This window comes from Emydura macquarii, unplaced genomic scaffold, assembly GCF_026122565.2.
Source record: "Emydura macquarii macquarii isolate MOO-44397 ecotype Brisbane River unplaced genomic scaffold, CSIRO-AGI_Emac_v2 contig_1876, whole genome shotgun sequence".
Lineage (NCBI taxonomy): Eukaryota > Metazoa > Chordata > Testudines > Chelidae > Emydura > Emydura macquarii.
Window position 1 is genome coordinate 25742506 of NW_027132013.1, and position 17269 is coordinate 25759774.

Genomic DNA, 17269 nt, shown 5'->3' on the forward strand with positions numbered 1-17269 from the left:
ATAGAAATGCAAAAAGTAAACAAACAAATATCAGTCTCTCAAAATGCTTATGTAATTCACACGGACAGCAATGGCACAAACCTGGGATGTGGCAGGAGGGCAGTTTCACCTTCAAGTTTTAAATACCAACTGGCATTGATCATTATTGGATACTGATGCATTAGGTCCAGAAAAATCACAAATCTGTAGTTATGCACTGAAATCATGGGGTTTTATCTGTCTGTGTGTAGGAAACCTGACACACAAATGTCAATCTTTTAATTACATTTTCTAGTTTAGCAGAAAAAAATAAATGCCAAAAAATCATACAACACTAGGAGTCCAGTAGATCAGTAAACTGGGACCATTTTACCTCACTGTGATTCCCCCCCCACCCAAAAATATAACCTTACTCCTAAACTGGAGAGAGGTGTTACAACATATAAAATTATCTTTTCTGATTAAGGATTTGTATTGTTTGTTGCAAGATGAACGCTAATACTGATGTAGGTGCATAAAGACTCATCTATACAGCAAACAAACAAAACAAAACAAAAAACACCCTGTGGCAGCAAATCTCAGAGCTGGGTCAATTGACTTGGGCTCGTGGGGTTCATGCTACGGAGCTAAAAACAGCAGTGTAGCTGTTCAGGCTCAGGCTGAAGCCTGGGCTCTGAGACCCTCCTGCATCATTGTGTCTTGGGCTCCAGTCCAAGTGGGAACATCTACACTGCTATATGTTAAGCCCCACCACGTGAGCCCAAGTCAGTGGACCTAGGCTCTGAGACACACCATTGTAGGTTTTTTTTTCTGCTGTGTAGATGTACCCACAGTGGCTGGTGAGGTTAAGTTTTCAACCCCAAAGTAATTTTATTTAGCAGATGAAAATTGTTTTGGTAAAAACAGATGCAAGGCATTCTCTGCAATAACCTCGAGTGAAAATGGAAATTAACTGAAATCCTCTTAACTGTGAATTCTGCAGAAAAGAATATGAAATAATGCAACGTTTTTGAGTGACAAACCTTCATAAATTACACCTGGCAAATATGTCAACACAAAATTGGTAATTCTGTTTTCAACAAACAAGTGATGACAAAGCGTACTTCTAAATCGATTAATTTTTCTAAATGTCCCTAACTTTTGACTAGTATCTTGATTTTATTAGTATAATGAACTTACCCAAATAATCACATTAAAATGGTTACTGTGCACATTTTAAAAAATTACTGCATATGTAAGGACCTGTGGCATTTTTAACTTTTAAGCCTTTACATTTAAATCATATCTATGGATGTCAGAGCTTATTTACAACAGGTAAAGATCATATAGTATGCAACTAAAAACAGAAACCTCTACTGCTATTTTCTTATAATGCCCTTGTATTAAGTCATTTTCATATTACCTGATTATAGGTAGATTTAGTATTTCCTTGGACCTCAGGGCTCACATATAGTGCAGTGCCAACCATCCCTGTCAAATTATCTGTATGGATATAAAAAAATTACTAGTGTCAGAGAAGCTGCAAGTGGAATACAGCATCAAATAGTTAAGAAAGCTTAGCTTTCTTTTACTCTCTTCTTTAAATGGGAATTCAATCCTTGTGAAAATTAAGTAAAATATCCTACATATATATCGACAAAACAGGTACAACTTGGGCATGTCTCCTTCTTGTATGCCAAACACCCTCTCTTTATAGGATTCCGTTTTGACACTGTGATGCAATATGTTAATACTAAGACTAGAGTCATAACCAAATTAAACTCCATTATATTCATCCTCAGTATATTTACAAGGTAGATCAAATGAGAACATATTAAAATTCCCCACCCCTCCCCCCAACACACAGTGGGAAATTCAACTCACTGTGGAGGTTTGTACAACTGAAATCTTGAAAAAGTCCTGCATGGGTGGGGGAAGGGTGGGAGAAAGCACAGGCAGTGTCTACATAAGAATCTCTGCAACCCATGCAGGCCAGAAATGGGATCTGCACTGATTTATGGGGTTAGGCTGAGAAAGAGAGTGAATTCACTTTTATGTAGATCAAGTGGCAATGACCTCCTGGCAAAGAGGGTATGAAAGGACAGCAGCTGCTATTCCAGCTCATAGCTAGAGTCCTACAAATCTGTGGATACCCGCTTTATATCTGCATCCCCGGATGTGGATATCTGTGGACCATTTCTTGCGGATCGGATGGGGCAGGGCTGGAGCAGCTGATCAGCCCTTAGGCAGGGGGAAGGGGCTGATCAGCCCTTAGGCAGGGGGAAGGGGCTGATCAGCCCTTAGGCAGGGGGAAGGGGCTGATCAGCCCTTAGGCAGGGGGAAGGGGCTGATCAGCTGTTCGGGATAGCAGGGGCTCAACAGCTGATGAGGGGCTGCTGACTCCAAAACAGCTAATGTGCTCATATGGTTAAATCTAAAAGAGAGAGGGTGGATTGCAGGTTGGGTAAAAGTTTATTCCAGCAGACACGGATCCACATATTTGTATCTGTGCAGGGCTCTACTCGTAGCATGGAGTAGAGGCTGGGATCTCTGCACAAAGCCAGATGATTTGGAACCTAAACACCCACCCACCCACACTCAGATATAGTGGTGCAAAATAAAATAAATAAAACCTGACTATAGAAGGGGTCTTTTGCTTTGCATAGGATAGATGCAGATTTCAACCCATTTGGATACACAAAGCAACACTGTTTGATGTAAGATTTTTCTTGGCACCAGTTAAAGTAAACAATATTTTTTGTACTTACCTGAAGGATCAGACTTTCCTAGATGGCTTTCTGAATGATCTTCTCCTTGTTTAGTGTCTATCTGAAACAGAAAAGTAAACACACACAAAGGTCAGACAGTTTATAATTTTCATGACTGCAATGAGTATAGTGACTTAACTGAAAAAACTTCTTTAGACTAAAGCATTTTCACTGTTTAATAGCCAGTATTCCCCAAATTCAAATATAAGGTTGTAACTTTTGGCCACTAAATTTGAAAATTTGGGCTTAAACTTCTGAAGATCAACTACCACAATTCTAGACAACACTTTACACAATTAATGAGTGTGAAATGCATTTAACCCTTTGGCACATGTATGTGTAAACACAAATTCTTTATAATCCTACACTAGAATATACACTAGTGAAATGATAAAGCAATTATAGACTGCACATTAAAATCTGCTGAACAACATTAGTTTTTATTGCGATCTTTCCTTTCCATGTTACTCCCATATCAAATTAAAATTATTTAATTTGCTTTCTGTAATGGCTAAAATGGTGTGTTGCAAAGCTTAATTTTACTTAATACTTACTGCATATGCTGGGTGATCTGTAGCTAAACCAAAATCACCAATTTTCACATGATCATCAAAATCTAAAAAAATGTTCACAGGTTTCAAATCTCTGTGAATCATTCCCTGTTAACATAATAAAAAAAAGTTTGAATCAGAAGAGCTGAGAGAAAAAAATCCTTCTTTTAAGAGGCTATAAAACAGTATCAGAAAAGGAGCCCCCTTTTTGGTTCTGTATACAGTATCAACGCATTCCACTAACTCATCAATGATTGATACTGGGAAAATATTTGAAGGCTAGAGCCCAACAGCTAAAAATAATTTCAAATGGCATTATATACCAAATAAGGTATCTCAAAACTAACTAAACTGTGGTGACAACAAGACAAGTCTAGAGCAATTCAAAATGCAGGTTTATGATATGCACGATTTCAGAACCATATAAAAATGGAAACTAAGGGAATGGGTGTGAAACAAAAAAATGATTTTATAGATTTGAGTTACTAACTAGTGTGGATGTTGTAACATTTACTAACCTTTTCATGGATGTAAGCTAATCCATCTAAAATTTCTCGGAAAAGTCTCCAAAGCCGACTAGTATCTTCATACAATCCCTGGTCAATGGTGTCCCGTAATGTGCTCTTTTCACAATACTCCATCTATAGATGCAAAGGAGAGAGAAGATAGTTTTAGTTTTAAAAAAAATTGTCAGAAGATTTCCTCTGTCAATATATTAATGATCAGCTCTGTACTAAAAACAAACGCAGTCAGGAGTAATTTATAATGCCATATCTCTGTAAATGTTATGTTAAACAATCTGGAATTTTCTGAGAGAATTATTTCTACCAGAAAAAACAATGGTATTGTCATTCACAGATATTATCACAACTTCTGTTATTCCTGTACTGACAAATGTTTAAAAATCAATCCCTCCCTAACCTCAAATTTAAAAACAACAAAAAACACCTAGTGGAACTCTAGTCTAGAAGAAATGCCAGTTTAAAACTGGCTTTTAAAAAAATTCTGGACTGATTTTGCTTTAGTTCTTTAACTGCTTGTATTAAAACAATGTATATCTATATAAATACACGTAGGAATTGCCATACCAGAGAAGACGGGAGGTCTATCTAGTACAATATCCTACCTTCAACAGTGGCCCGTGTAATAGAAAGCGAGTGCCTGAGACAAGAGGCCTAGTATAACAGGCCAGGTATGAGGCCTGAGGACTAAGCTAAAGCAATAGTCAAGCCCTGCTGTTATAAAGCAAAGTTAGCAAAAGCCATGCTGTAAATGCTAGCAGGCTCGCAGTAACTGGTAAGAACAGAGTGGATTCACACATTCCTAAAGAAGCACTAGGTACAAAACACTCATGCAGAAACACTCCAGAAAGGTACCAAAACATCCCAATACCCCAGAGATAACAAGGGCTTACTAACCCCTCAGAATGACAGTATGATGAATAAAAATGTTTTGGCCGAACCATCCGGTAGAAGGTAAAAGGTAGTATTTTACCACGTCAGAGGGTGGCAACTACACACGTTAGAGGGGCAATATGCAACATGTTTGTATCAGTGTATAAAGCAGGGTCTCAAAGGGTGTGTCTTTGTCTGTCTGAGTAAAAAACAGAAGGTCCCGCCATTTACCGAGCTGGTCCATTGTCATGGCATACATTATTAAGTGTACTTGTAGCCCATATAGGGTGCTTTTTACCATGCTGAACATATAATATAATGAACATATAGCTAAACATATAATGGCTGATTTGTTTGCTTACATGGTCACTGTAGTACCAGTATGTACTGTATTGCTTTGTAAAGCCCCTTAACCTAATGGTTCCCTAACTGTGATCCTTGGACAGCTGACTGGTTCCATGATTCTCTCTCTCCTTGCTCTCATCTACTAAATCACATGAAAAGAAGCTTAAAAATACATCAGATACTTTCTTAATGTTTTTCAATATATGCAATCACTTGGGATCAGGCATGCCTTTTTGAAATCCTGCTGAAGTAAAGGTTGATCATAATTCTTTAAAAAAATTGAGGCAGAGGTGTCCCAGGCATACAAAAATTAAGTTGCTTTTGCACCAGTCTAAGTGTGTGCCAAGGGATTGTCCCTAATCTCATCTGATCACAGATAGTAGCAACAAATTCAAGTGGGAGCGTTCAGCTCTACTTCATTTGGGGGTCACATCTTTATTCCCGGTACATGCCCTGCAGACCTCTCTCCCATCAATCAGGGCAGGGCAAATCACTACTAGTGAAACAGCAAGCAAAAGTGATGTCAAACTCACTTGTGGTGGAAATGGATCCCTCTCTTATTAAGTGCTACTTAGGCAGGGCTTTCCAGTTGACCACTGACCTCGGTTTGCTCCTTTCAGTTTAGAAGAAGGCTTTAAAAAGTCTGCATACTGTATTTACATTGATGGGTATGATGTATTTCACATTCTTTCTTCCTTAACAAGAATGCACACATTCATTGGCCAAATCTTGCTTAAAAAGCATCCTAGTTTTATATACTAAAGGAACAGTAATCTTCAGAGTCTCATGTCAGCAATTTGATTCTGTTTGGTTACTTGTCCAACTACACACAGAAAGCAATTACATTTGTGTTTGCATGATGTATGGTTTATCTAATAACCATGCTGTTCTCCATAGCCAAATACCGCCCACACAAGATGTCTAACCTGAATGAACAGATAGTGCACTATCTGAGCCACTGGGGTGCAGTCTTCTTCACTGTGACTATTCTTTTGATGACATTCTTCATCCTATGCCACAAGAACACAAACAAAACAGTTATGCTAACACAGAGGGGTTCAGTTCCTTAATCATCAAATCATTTTTGGATAGCCAGAATATATTCTTGTATTATGACTTTCTGTGGCTGGATTTTGGGGATAGTAAAACAGGAAGAACTGCCATCTATCCATTAACATTGCTTCTAAATTACATGTCCCATTCATCTCATTTTCAAAATATTAACAAATATCCTTATCATTACCAAATAATAGAAAAAGGGTACACAGTGGAATATCTGGATTTAATCTGTACCTCACACTACCTTATCTTTAAAAATAAATTATTCGTGGAAAATAAGCATGAGTAATATACTTTTAAAAATAAAATGTTAACCTACAATTTAGTGAACTATAACATAAAACTACTAAAATATAACAAAAACCTATTCTTTAGTGACCAAAGTGCTTTGCACTGGAGTTTGTGTTTTTAAATCATATCAAAGTTAGTGACTGAAAGCTACATTGATCCAACCTATCCACAGTGCCAAAAGAGCACAAATAGGAGGAGGAAAGAGTGATAGATTTAAGGTCAAATATCTCGTCAACCATTAGGACTAGACACAAATGCGGTCTGCTACAAAAAACTGGGAACATAGTGATATTCCAGTGATATGCTGCAATGATTTCACATAGCAAGTGGTGAGGGGCTGCAGCTTAAAAATCACATTAATCTGATTAATATCCTTCCCCCCCTTTTCAACTGTTAAATTAAGAACCACTTAAGCTACAATCAAATACCTTGATTTATACTATCTAAAAGCAGCTCAGCATCCCCGCTTTCAAATAATAAAAAGCATTCATCTTTAATTTTGGCAATCAGAGCTAAACTATTCAAATTACGTAATATTATGTCCCCAAACTCGCAAGCACCTGTGCTCATGAGTAACTTTACAAATGAGTAGTCTCATTTAACTCAATGCAAATAAGAGTCCTAACTCCCAGTTTCTATCTATAAGCAAGAGGCCGCTTTCTCTTTATTTTATTAATGTTACAATACACATTGGTTGTGTGTAGTATTTGCTTTCAGGGAAGATCTCCAAAAGGTGTTCCTACCTGTATTCAAGAACCAGACTGATCCCTTATGATTGATCTGTGGTTTGTAATTTATATCCTACCTCCAAATGTTACTTTTCTCCTTTTGTTCTTCCAGTATTTAGTAATTTTATATTTACCAGAGATGGACTTTTACTGTTTTCATCCTCATTATCAAAAATAATATCGCTTTCAGAATCTGCAGCTGGTCTGTTTAGAAAAAGAAAGACAAAAAAGCCAGAGCCTCTATTTTTAATGAATACACTTACCATTCCTTTTGCAAGGGTATTAGTAGGTTATTTACTATAAACATAGAAAATCTGAGGTTAGAATGGAAAGATTTTACATTCCTGACAAAAAAAGCACCACAACTGTGCAGTTAAATGCTGCAAAAGTATTTCTTGACAGATCACCCTATCTCCAAGTTACTAAAAGAGAGACAGGTATTTCCAACCATATATTTTATTTCTGTATCTCCTATGCAGATTTTATATATATTTCAGAAATTTGCCTCTAGAAGATCATGCCCCTTCACTGACAAAAAAAACAAACAAACAGTGGAGGAACATAAGTAAAGTTTATGCTCCAGCTATTTTTCTCACTTGAGGTCAGATGATTTGATCTTGCCTTCACGCTCCTATGTCTCCTGCCACTTCCTGGCACACGATTTGACTTTTCTGGAGCCACTGCCTTTTGTCCTGCATTTCTGTAGGACTGAGCACTTGATCCTCCCTCCCTTTGCTTTTCTCATCCAGTGTCTAATGCTGGCAGCACTGCTAATGATTTCCCCTGGACAGCATATTAGGCTTTTGTCAGGCAGGGAAAAACCAAATCAACAGAGCAGGATTGAGCAATCTTATGCTCCAGAATGGACCCCCTTTATAAGAACTCTTAGAAGCTTAAGGCTGAACCTTTCTCTCCCGCCCCGCCCTCCCCCTTCCCCCCCCGGTGACACTGCAAGCTGTCACTGATCTATTGTAAAATGTGCTCATCGCAGCTATTTGGCTACTTGCAAATAAAGTATTTTACAAAACATTAAAATGTGCATTTGGAACAGCACAACCCGATGGATAAACATTATTGACCAAACAGATATGGGATATAAAAGAGAGATCAGAATTTGGACTTGACATTATTCTTTCTAATGTCGATGCTAAAGTCTACTTACAAGAATGACTGTGAAAATACTCCTCCGCCATCATCATCATCATCATCATCTTCGTCACTGGACTCCTGCTCAGCTCCACTAAATTTGGTGCTAGAAGACCTCTCACAAGAGGTGCTCCACTCAACTGAACTTGTTAAAACAGGAGGAGGGGCGTTGGCTTCCACATCATCTGTTGATTCTTCTTCATCCTTCCCATTCAGATCTAATTTGATGGATGCTTTCTTCCCTTCTGTAGTTTCTGATGTTGAGATACTGGGAGGGGGCTTTTCATGTTTTTCTATCCAAGCATTGTAATACCTCACAATATTCTCATGATTCAGACGAGACAGTAACGTTACTTCACCTTTAATTCTCCGAAACTGCTTGCTTGCAGGATTTATGTGAACACGTTTCACAGCATAGCAGCAGCCATCAAGTTTGTTTTGTACCTGTGAATTAAAATAAATCTAACCTTACAGGACTGTTAGTTCATTCACAATCAGAGCTCATGAAAGGTGCCAGAGTGAGAGCACTGAAGAAGCCCTCCATTTATCTGTGAAACAATTGCAACTGGAGCGTAAGCCTTCCCACACTTCTTCACCAGTATACCTCTACCCTGACCCCAAGGATCAGAGCAAAAGGGTAGTTAGATCTATTCAATTCTTGGCCACTGCTTAGTGCTATCAGGAAGGATAGCAGTTCTAATGAGATTCCCACATATTTCAAAAATAAAATACACATTTTAAAAATAAAAAAAGAAACATTTAATATGCATTTCATCAAAAAAATGAATACACAAGAATGGTTCTATAAAATGAATGGGAATGACTTTCCATACTGAACCTTAATGACTGCTCCAAAAGCCCCTTTGCCAAGTAGCTGTAATTCTTCAAACTCATTGTAGTAACGTGAAAATTGCCTCTGCGTTTCTGTGAAGAATGCAGCATGAGGTACATGACTGCTGGGGATAACAGTTTCAATGTAATCTATTCCTGGTGAATCTGAAACCAAAAGGTAAGAGTTGACCATAGTCAAAAGTACAGAATGTGGAAAAAAACAACACAATGTTACCCATTCATCAGAAGGAATAATGACACATACTTTAAAGAACCATGATCAATTATGACAGGATGGCAGATTAAGTCCTGGAATGCCGGGTTCTTCTGTTGGATTAACCCAGGGCAGGTCTACACTAGAAGCGCTACATCAGCACAGCTGGACCGATGTAATTGTGCTGCTGTATCGCGTCTGGTGAAGATGCTGTATGCCAACATGAGAGCGCTCTCCCATCAGCATAATCAGTCCACCTCCACAAGAGGCAGAAGCTATATCGGCAGGAGAGCATCTCCTGCTGACAGATCACAGGTGTGGACAGCGCTTAGGTCGCTGTAACTTGCATCACCCAGGGTGGTGTCTTTTACACCCCCCCCGAGCGATGTAAATTAGATCAATTTAAGCAGTAGCATAGACCTGCCCCCAGATTTAGGTACTAAAACTCTGCATTAAAGTTCAGGGTAATTACTAATGAGTCATGCTGGTAGATAAGCACAATTAGCTCCAACAAGAACCCAGAAATTGTGGAAGAGTGTCTTTGGGCCAGAGTAAGGAAATCCTATGAATAGCCTTGCTCAGGAGCAAGTTTAGGCTAAGGTTTTACATTCCGTTATTGTTTCTGAATTACCAGTAAAACCAGACTCCAGGAAGGGGGGCTAGATTGGACACCACACAGGGTGTGTTCTTCTGAAGGTGGGGTACAGACTGAGCCAGTTCACACCAACTAACCACAAAACAAAGATACTGTGTTCTTTACCTTTTAAAATATTTTATACAAATACAAATATACACCGGCTCTTGATACTCTTAACATAGCTCAAACTACCTGCGTGTACCTTATTTTATATGTTCATTTGTGTTTATCTTCCCATCATTAATTACTTAATGCCAGGGTATAGCAGAAGAGACTAATTCTTTACCCTCTGGATTTTCTTCCACTACAGGTATTTTCATTTGTGGAGGGTTTATAAAACTGTGTTGTAACAACTGTTGAGGACTCCATCTTTCCTTATCTTCCAAGCAAACACATCTAGAAACAAACCAAAAACAAACCATGTTTCACAAAACTATGAATTGGCTCTAAACTACCAGAGAGCTTCCCTAAATGTTAGGAACAGGAAGGGGAATACTATTATTACCCTCATTTTACAGATAGTCTTTGTGCCTCTGTTCTTTAAGTGATTTGCCCAAGGTCACACAGGAAGTCTGTGGAGGAGCACAGAAGTGAATCCAGGTCTCCAGAGTCCCAGGCTAATTCCTTAAGCACTGAACCATCATTCTTCTCTAGTATTATTACTAGTAAGACAGATGGATTTGATTTTACTATGGAAATCCTATTCCAGAAAACTTTCTTTTAGGGAAAAAAAAAGATGGTAGAGAAAAGGAAAAAAACGATGGGCACTTACTTTTTCAGAAAATCTTCGAAGTCAGCAGGTAAGTCATTAGGAATTGTGACTGGATATTCCCTGGTTACTTGTCCTTGGCTGAGGGAAAGCAGTAGCAGGCCCAGACGCCATATGTCTCCTTTTTTTCCAGGCTTGTTGGGCAGAGCATCCTCACTAAATCGAACTTTGGTTTGCTCAAAAACATCCTCCTTACAGATATCAGCAAGACGCTTTGAAATGCTGTAGTCAGTCACCTTGATATTTCCATCGGAATCTACCAGGATACTGGCAGCACACAGGACTTTGTGCACCACTGAATTACTATGCAAGTAGTCAAGAGCAGACAAAAGTTGTGTTGCATAGTGGCGCAGTTGATCAATGGGAACTGGGACCTCTTTGCTCAGGTATGTAGAAAGGCTAGACCCATTAATATGCTCCACTAAAATATCTACCACAATTGAATCATCATGCTCTTTAAGGCTCATGGACATGTAACGTACTATGTTTGGGTGATTTAGCTTCATCAGTGAGCTGAACTCTGTTTCTGCACCCTGAATCTGTTTAACAGAAAAAAAACATCACACATATTATTAGCAAAATACAGTAATTGTTCTCACATTTCATAAAAGCGGCATTAAAAAGAGTATGTTTTTAATAAAGACAAAATGAACTCATATGAATAAGAGAAGAACGAAACTTTAGCCCAAGACCTATATCAATTTTTTGAAATTTGAAATAGTTTGAATAATTTCAGTAAGAGCTGTTTAGTTTCTCGTGCTTCTGCTCTTCCTGGTTTCATAATTTAGATGGGAATGGAAGCACTGAAACACCAAAAGCTACTTTCTCTACAGCACCAACTTCAATCTTGCACAATCCAGAGGTTCAGCTAAAGTTTCAACCAATATCTAAATATTTGGGTGCTACCTGAAGAAAAACTATCCTGGAGCCTTTTGAGGTTTACTCATTAGTACTTTTTAAATCAGAGTCTAACACAATGTAACCCAAGTAATACAAAGGCCCTGGGAGATGTGCAGATAACTTTGAATATACTAAGGAAATGGCCAGCAGGCTGCAGAAATGTGTCCTGATGGGAACTGACTTTAAGGACACATTTCAGAGCTGCTGACCAGCTTACTCAGTGTCATTATACTGAATAGACAGGATGTGATTATTGGGAAGTCTAAAAGGAATGCGTGACCCTGAAATTCTGCTCCTGTAGTGTTTCTGGGTGTGCTAGGGTTTGCTCCAGCTTCTTTTCCTGGTTCTTGGGCTCCCTTCCTCAGGCATCCCTGTTCTGCATCTTCTTTGTGGAGCTGGCTGCCAACCTGGTTATTCAAACCTAATTTATTCTGGAATGGGGTTGGTGGACATGCCCTTAATTCAGTAATGGGGTGGCAAGTGAATGAGGCTGGATAATAAATTAATTAAACTATACCAATTAAACTATATCTTTTTAAGTACTAAAAGATTCCCAAAATTCACTCACACTTCATGTCCCATAGCTCTATTTCCGTATCTTAGTACACAGCATTCCCTTGTGGAAACAAGTTCACAGTCCTAAATACTGTATTTTAATTTGCAATAGCACTTCTGTAATAAATCTGCTTCCAACAGATCACTCTTTATAAAAAAATTCCCCTTTTGTGCTGAAATGTCACATTACCTAGTCTCAGTCCATTCTAGTCTCAGACTAATCTTTGGTTTGCAAGGGTTGCAAATCAGGACAGAATTTTCCCTTAAAGCTTCAAGCCAAAAGATTTAAATACAATCTACTGAGCAGGCACAGCAGCACATGTATATTTTAAAAATTTCAGATTGAAAGCCGTATTCCCAAGTTAAGTGAGGACATCATGACCAGGTGGCAAAGACAAACTTTTCCTCCACCATAGGGCTATGCCAGAGAAGCTCGATTTCCCCCTTCCCTAGGATTTTCTTTAATATTGTATTAACAGATTTTACTTATGTATTATAAAAAGTACGCCTATCACCCCTAAACAACTTAACATCTCTCAATGAATGATGCAAACATTCCAACTACTGGAATTTTCTACCTCATCACCAGCATCTCAGTTAGCAGTTCAATATACAATACTACACAGTATAACTGACAGTTATAGTAAAAAAGCATGACAAAAAAAATCAAGCTGAACAGAAAATAAGTGTATTTATTACCTGTTTTTTGCATTTATCAACTTTTTCCTTTTCTTGAGTTGTAAGAAATCTTCCCATTTTTTTCTGCCATTGAAGAACCCATTCGTATACTAAGACAAAGTTGCCAGTACAAATTTCCAAGGCATTGTAGACTGATTTACCAAGCTGTTCATCCTTGTCTACACACAAAAAGGAGGAAGAAAAATATAACTTCTTTCACTTTTAATGGGCCTGAAAGAGTGCTTGCAAATACTGAATTAACATTAAAAAGTTCACTTTTTAGTTAATTCAGTTGAATCTTAAAATATAAATCTAATCAAAAGAACAAAACTTGTAACTGAATTTGATATATTTGTCTGCAGAATGTCAGCTCCATTGAAATCAAATGACAGACTTAAAAAACAAAGACTAGTGAAGTAATTATAGGAAAATTTACAATAAACTTCATATTAACATAAAATGACATACGTTTAATGTAGGAATTTGAGATTTCATTAAACAAACATTCTTGTCCACTGACCAAATGCTAAACTCTATATACAGCAGCTTAATCACGCATCTTCAAAATATACAATAAATAATGAAACAATGTTTGTTCAAAGTAAGTAGTATTTTCAACAACATCCATCAAAGTGATATAGTGAGAGAGAATGCTGAAGAAGTTTGATGGCTCAATTCAAACAATATAAAGCCTATATGCTTATCTGAATCTCCCAGCCTTGTCTACGTTGAGGTTTTTGAGAATATCTCCCATTAATGCTGTAGTACCAATGCTAGCAATGGTGGAGGGCATCCTAGCATTATCTAACCCTATTCTTATTATTGGCCTTAAGCATATCATCAATAGCTATAAAATTTCAAGTCTGGTAGCGATGTGTAAAAAGCCTGTTATTTACAAATATAAAAACCCAAAACCATTTATTGAGTATTTTAGTCATGTAAATAATAATAGTAAACATTGAAACTTTTTCTCCCTTGAAAATGTTCATTTAGAGATCTAGATCTATTTCACTTCAAATATTCCTAAAAACAAACAAACATTCACTCAAGTAAAATCTCTCATTTCTCCCTCCCATGCTTGACAAGGGCTCTTCATACCCCTATCGGAGTCCTTAGAGCAACATCCTCCCTCCCCTCCCAGTCCCCCACGCTTTACCCCTATTTACACCATTTAAAAGTCCCTGCAGCATGATTCCCTCCACCTGGCAAACACCTACCCATCCAATCATTTTATGTAAGCAACACACTTTTTAAAAAATGAAAGTTTCAATTGCTATTTTACTCACCTATACATTTTCCTTTGTGAACAGTGAGCTGACCAGCACCACCAGAACAGAAGTTCAAAATTTCATAATTTCCAGGAGAATCTTCACTACTACATGCAGAATGCTGACGTTCTCGCCTGTGAATGTGAAAGTTTTATCTTTAATTTGGAATTATATTATTGATACAATCTATACAAGTCTCAATCTTGTATTGGATCTGAAGAGGCAAACCTTTGCATCCAATGAGATACCCATTGAAATCAACAGGTCTGCATAAGAGCGAACATCTGCTTGCATAAATCTGATTACAAGATCAAGATCTTACTTGTGATTAGCTTATAGATATAAATTAATATATGGCGATGGGTCTCTATACATAGGCCCCGATTCAGCAAGCATGTAAGCTCATGCTTACATGCTGAATCCAGGCTTTAATGCTTCAGCCTGGGATGAACAACTCTAGTCTGAATATACCTGTAATTGATACTACAGTTCTGAAAATAATAAATGAACACAGCTTGATTTTGCTATGTCTTTCACAATATTTTAAAGACAAACAGATTTAATTTTCCTAAATTCAACTCCATCTTGTTTCTTTTATTTTCTCTCTTTCAAAGGGACACATCAGCAGTCTAGTCCCTAAAATTTAGATTTTGTTAAGAAAGGATTACATGTGGGCCAAATGTTTATAGAAATAGTTATTTTTAAAGGAAATATTAAATGACAGGTTTATTCTGTAATTAAATATTGCCTGTTGCATTGGAAACCCCAAGACTATGGCCCTCTGCTAGAATGTTACAACCCCTTGTGAAACAGACCAATCTAACTTCACTGCATGAAGCGAAATAGTTTATAGTACCAGTTGTGAAGAGGAAATTAGGTTATTAAAGATGAAACCATTTTAAAACAATCTGAAGTATTACTGGAAACCCAAAAAAGAGTTTATTTCTTGTGTAGAGAATGCTTTGCTTGTCAGTGTACTTTGACCCAGTAATCACAGCAGTGTAATTCCCCTCTACAAATGCAAAGTGAAGATAAACCTGACAATCACCAGGTATTCACTGACCTATCAGTAAGTCTGGAAAGCAATTTAAAGATTTAGTAGTGCTAAGTAGTATTGATGCTATTGCTGGGGAACTCAAACAAGCAATCTCTATTCAGTCAGAGAGATTTCAAAATAAGCTACTGTGGTTGTGCACATTTATTTTTGCTAAAAGAATTATGTAAGATGTATATGCATATTAGGTGCACCTTCACTGTTACAAAGTTTGGGTACCCTCAATTCAAATCACAGAAGAAAAAAATTCTAGAGAAATGAAAAGTAGAATTCTGAAAATAAGTTGTAACGCTACTCCCAAGATTAAGGGAGTGCTGCTGAGATGACTCCACAGAGCTGCTACACACAGACTATAGAGGAATTGAATTTGCAATGTACTGTTCCCCATAGAACTTCATTAATAGCCCTAGGATTTAATTAGTGCTAGCAAACTATTTTCCAAGGGACTAATGTGCACATTTCCCATTAGAATACATTTCCACTCAGGAGAGGTTGTGTTTAACAGCACTACCAATGTATTCCTCTTAGGTTAGGGCTGACTCATTTAATGTACTGATACTCATTTGCCCTTTCAGATAAATTCATCATGTTATTAATTCTACTTGGTACAGTTTAAAAAGAAATCCTCAAAACAACCATAAAAATCTCATAGGAAACTGCTCACTCATAGGTAGGGCTTCATGTATTCTGCGATTCTGTAGTGGCGAAATTTAAAATGGAATTCCCTGCCTGCCTTAAAATCCACCTCCTGCTGTAAAATCTCAGCTTTCACTCTTAAAAAATATGTTTCTAGTCCTTCATGATGGTGAGGATAATCTTAAAAACACATGCTGAGTGTAAGAACTTGCCTTCACACGCAGCGCTGCAGATACGCTGCTGTAGCCATTTAGTGAAGATGCCCCTATGCCGATGGGAGAGCTTCTCCTCTCAGTGTAGTAAATCCACTTCCCCAGGAGGCAATGGCTATGTTGGTGTGAGAAATTCTCCCGCCAATATTATACTGTCTACCCAGGGGTTAGGTCAGTATAAGTGCGTTGCTCAAGGGTGTGGAATTCTCACACCCTTGAGCGATGTATTTATACTGACGTCGGTCTGTAGCAGAGACCTGGCCTTTAGTCAGTGTAATAGCTGAGTTTGCAAAGGCAGGAAAAAATAGCTCAGAGGTGTAAACTGTCCCATTCATCTCAAAGGTCTGTTAATGCTAAAACCCAGAGATGACAATTTACATGTGATCATATAACCAGATCACTGCTGGTCATTTTGGGAGAAAACATTCAGCAAATGTAACTATCCTAAACCCAAACTGCCTCCACAGCTCCCAAGGCAGAAAACAGTAAAATAACATAGAGTTACTATATTGACTATGGTTAATTCTATCAAATATTCCTATATTTAATACTTAAATATAAACTTTAATGGTCCATTAAAATTTAGGGTTTTGGAGCTGCTGCATAATTTCCAGTAGCCAAGACCAGAGCTCATGAAACAAAATTGACCTTCTAAAAGATTTTAGGTCCAATTTGCCACAAGTGTCACTCACAAAATAGAGAAGTTAATCCATCTATACATGTGCGCACATTATGTTAGTATTTCTATCCAACATTTTTAAACACCCAATAAACTGCATAAATTCACAAGGACCTAAATTAAAACTGACAGCCCCCCAAATTAGAACTTGAAAAAAATTAATTTCTAATTCTAATATAAAATTATTCTTCTCAGATGGACTAGTGCAGAAAATCCTATTCAGCTCAAGACATGTATAAGTCCTGCTGGAATTCTGCATCACTGCCAATGCAGAATTTGCAAAGAATGAACGTTCCCCACAGACTTATTTTTTCCAAAAGAATTTGTGATCTCTCGCTGTCAACCCCGCACATGGTGAGGCTTGGGTTCTCAGCCCTGCACATGGCATCCCGAGTCCTACCATGTTTGGAGCAGAGCCCCGGTACCTTACCATGCACGGAGCTGAGAGCCTGAGCCGCAGCTACATGTACAATTTTACAGATTTTTAAAATACTGTGTGCAGAATTTTAAAATTTTTGGTGTAGAATTCCCCCAGGAGTAAAAGTATCTGAATTAATATGAAACTGATGATATTTTAAACTGACACCATACCATCA

General features: G+C 37.8%; 1 protein-coding gene across 2 annotated transcripts in view; it reads right to left on the reverse strand.

Moving 5' to 3' along the window:
- EIF2AK4 (eukaryotic translation initiation factor 2 alpha kinase 4) overlaps positions 1 to 17269 on the reverse strand; it is a 64810-nt gene that overhangs the window by 33620 nt on the left and 13921 nt on the right. For both annotated transcript variants that reach the window (XM_067558018.1, XM_067558019.1), the window contains exons 7-18: positions 14111 to 14226; positions 12846 to 13003; positions 10695 to 11230; positions 10209 to 10318; positions 9079 to 9236; positions 8257 to 8684; positions 7229 to 7298; positions 5943 to 6026; positions 3796 to 3918; positions 3281 to 3385; positions 2727 to 2787; positions 1382 to 1461 (exon numbers count right to left, since the gene is read on the reverse strand). In XM_067558018.1, coding sequence (XP_067414119.1) covers positions 1382 to 1461; positions 2727 to 2787; positions 3281 to 3385; positions 3796 to 3918; positions 5943 to 6026; positions 7229 to 7298; positions 8257 to 8684; positions 9079 to 9236; positions 10209 to 10318; positions 10695 to 11230; positions 12846 to 13003; positions 14111 to 14226 — 2029 coding nt within the window. The remainder of the gene's footprint in view (positions 1 to 1381; positions 1462 to 2726; positions 2788 to 3280; positions 3386 to 3795; positions 3919 to 5942; positions 6027 to 7228; positions 7299 to 8256; positions 8685 to 9078; positions 9237 to 10208; positions 10319 to 10694; positions 11231 to 12845; positions 13004 to 14110; positions 14227 to 17269) is intronic.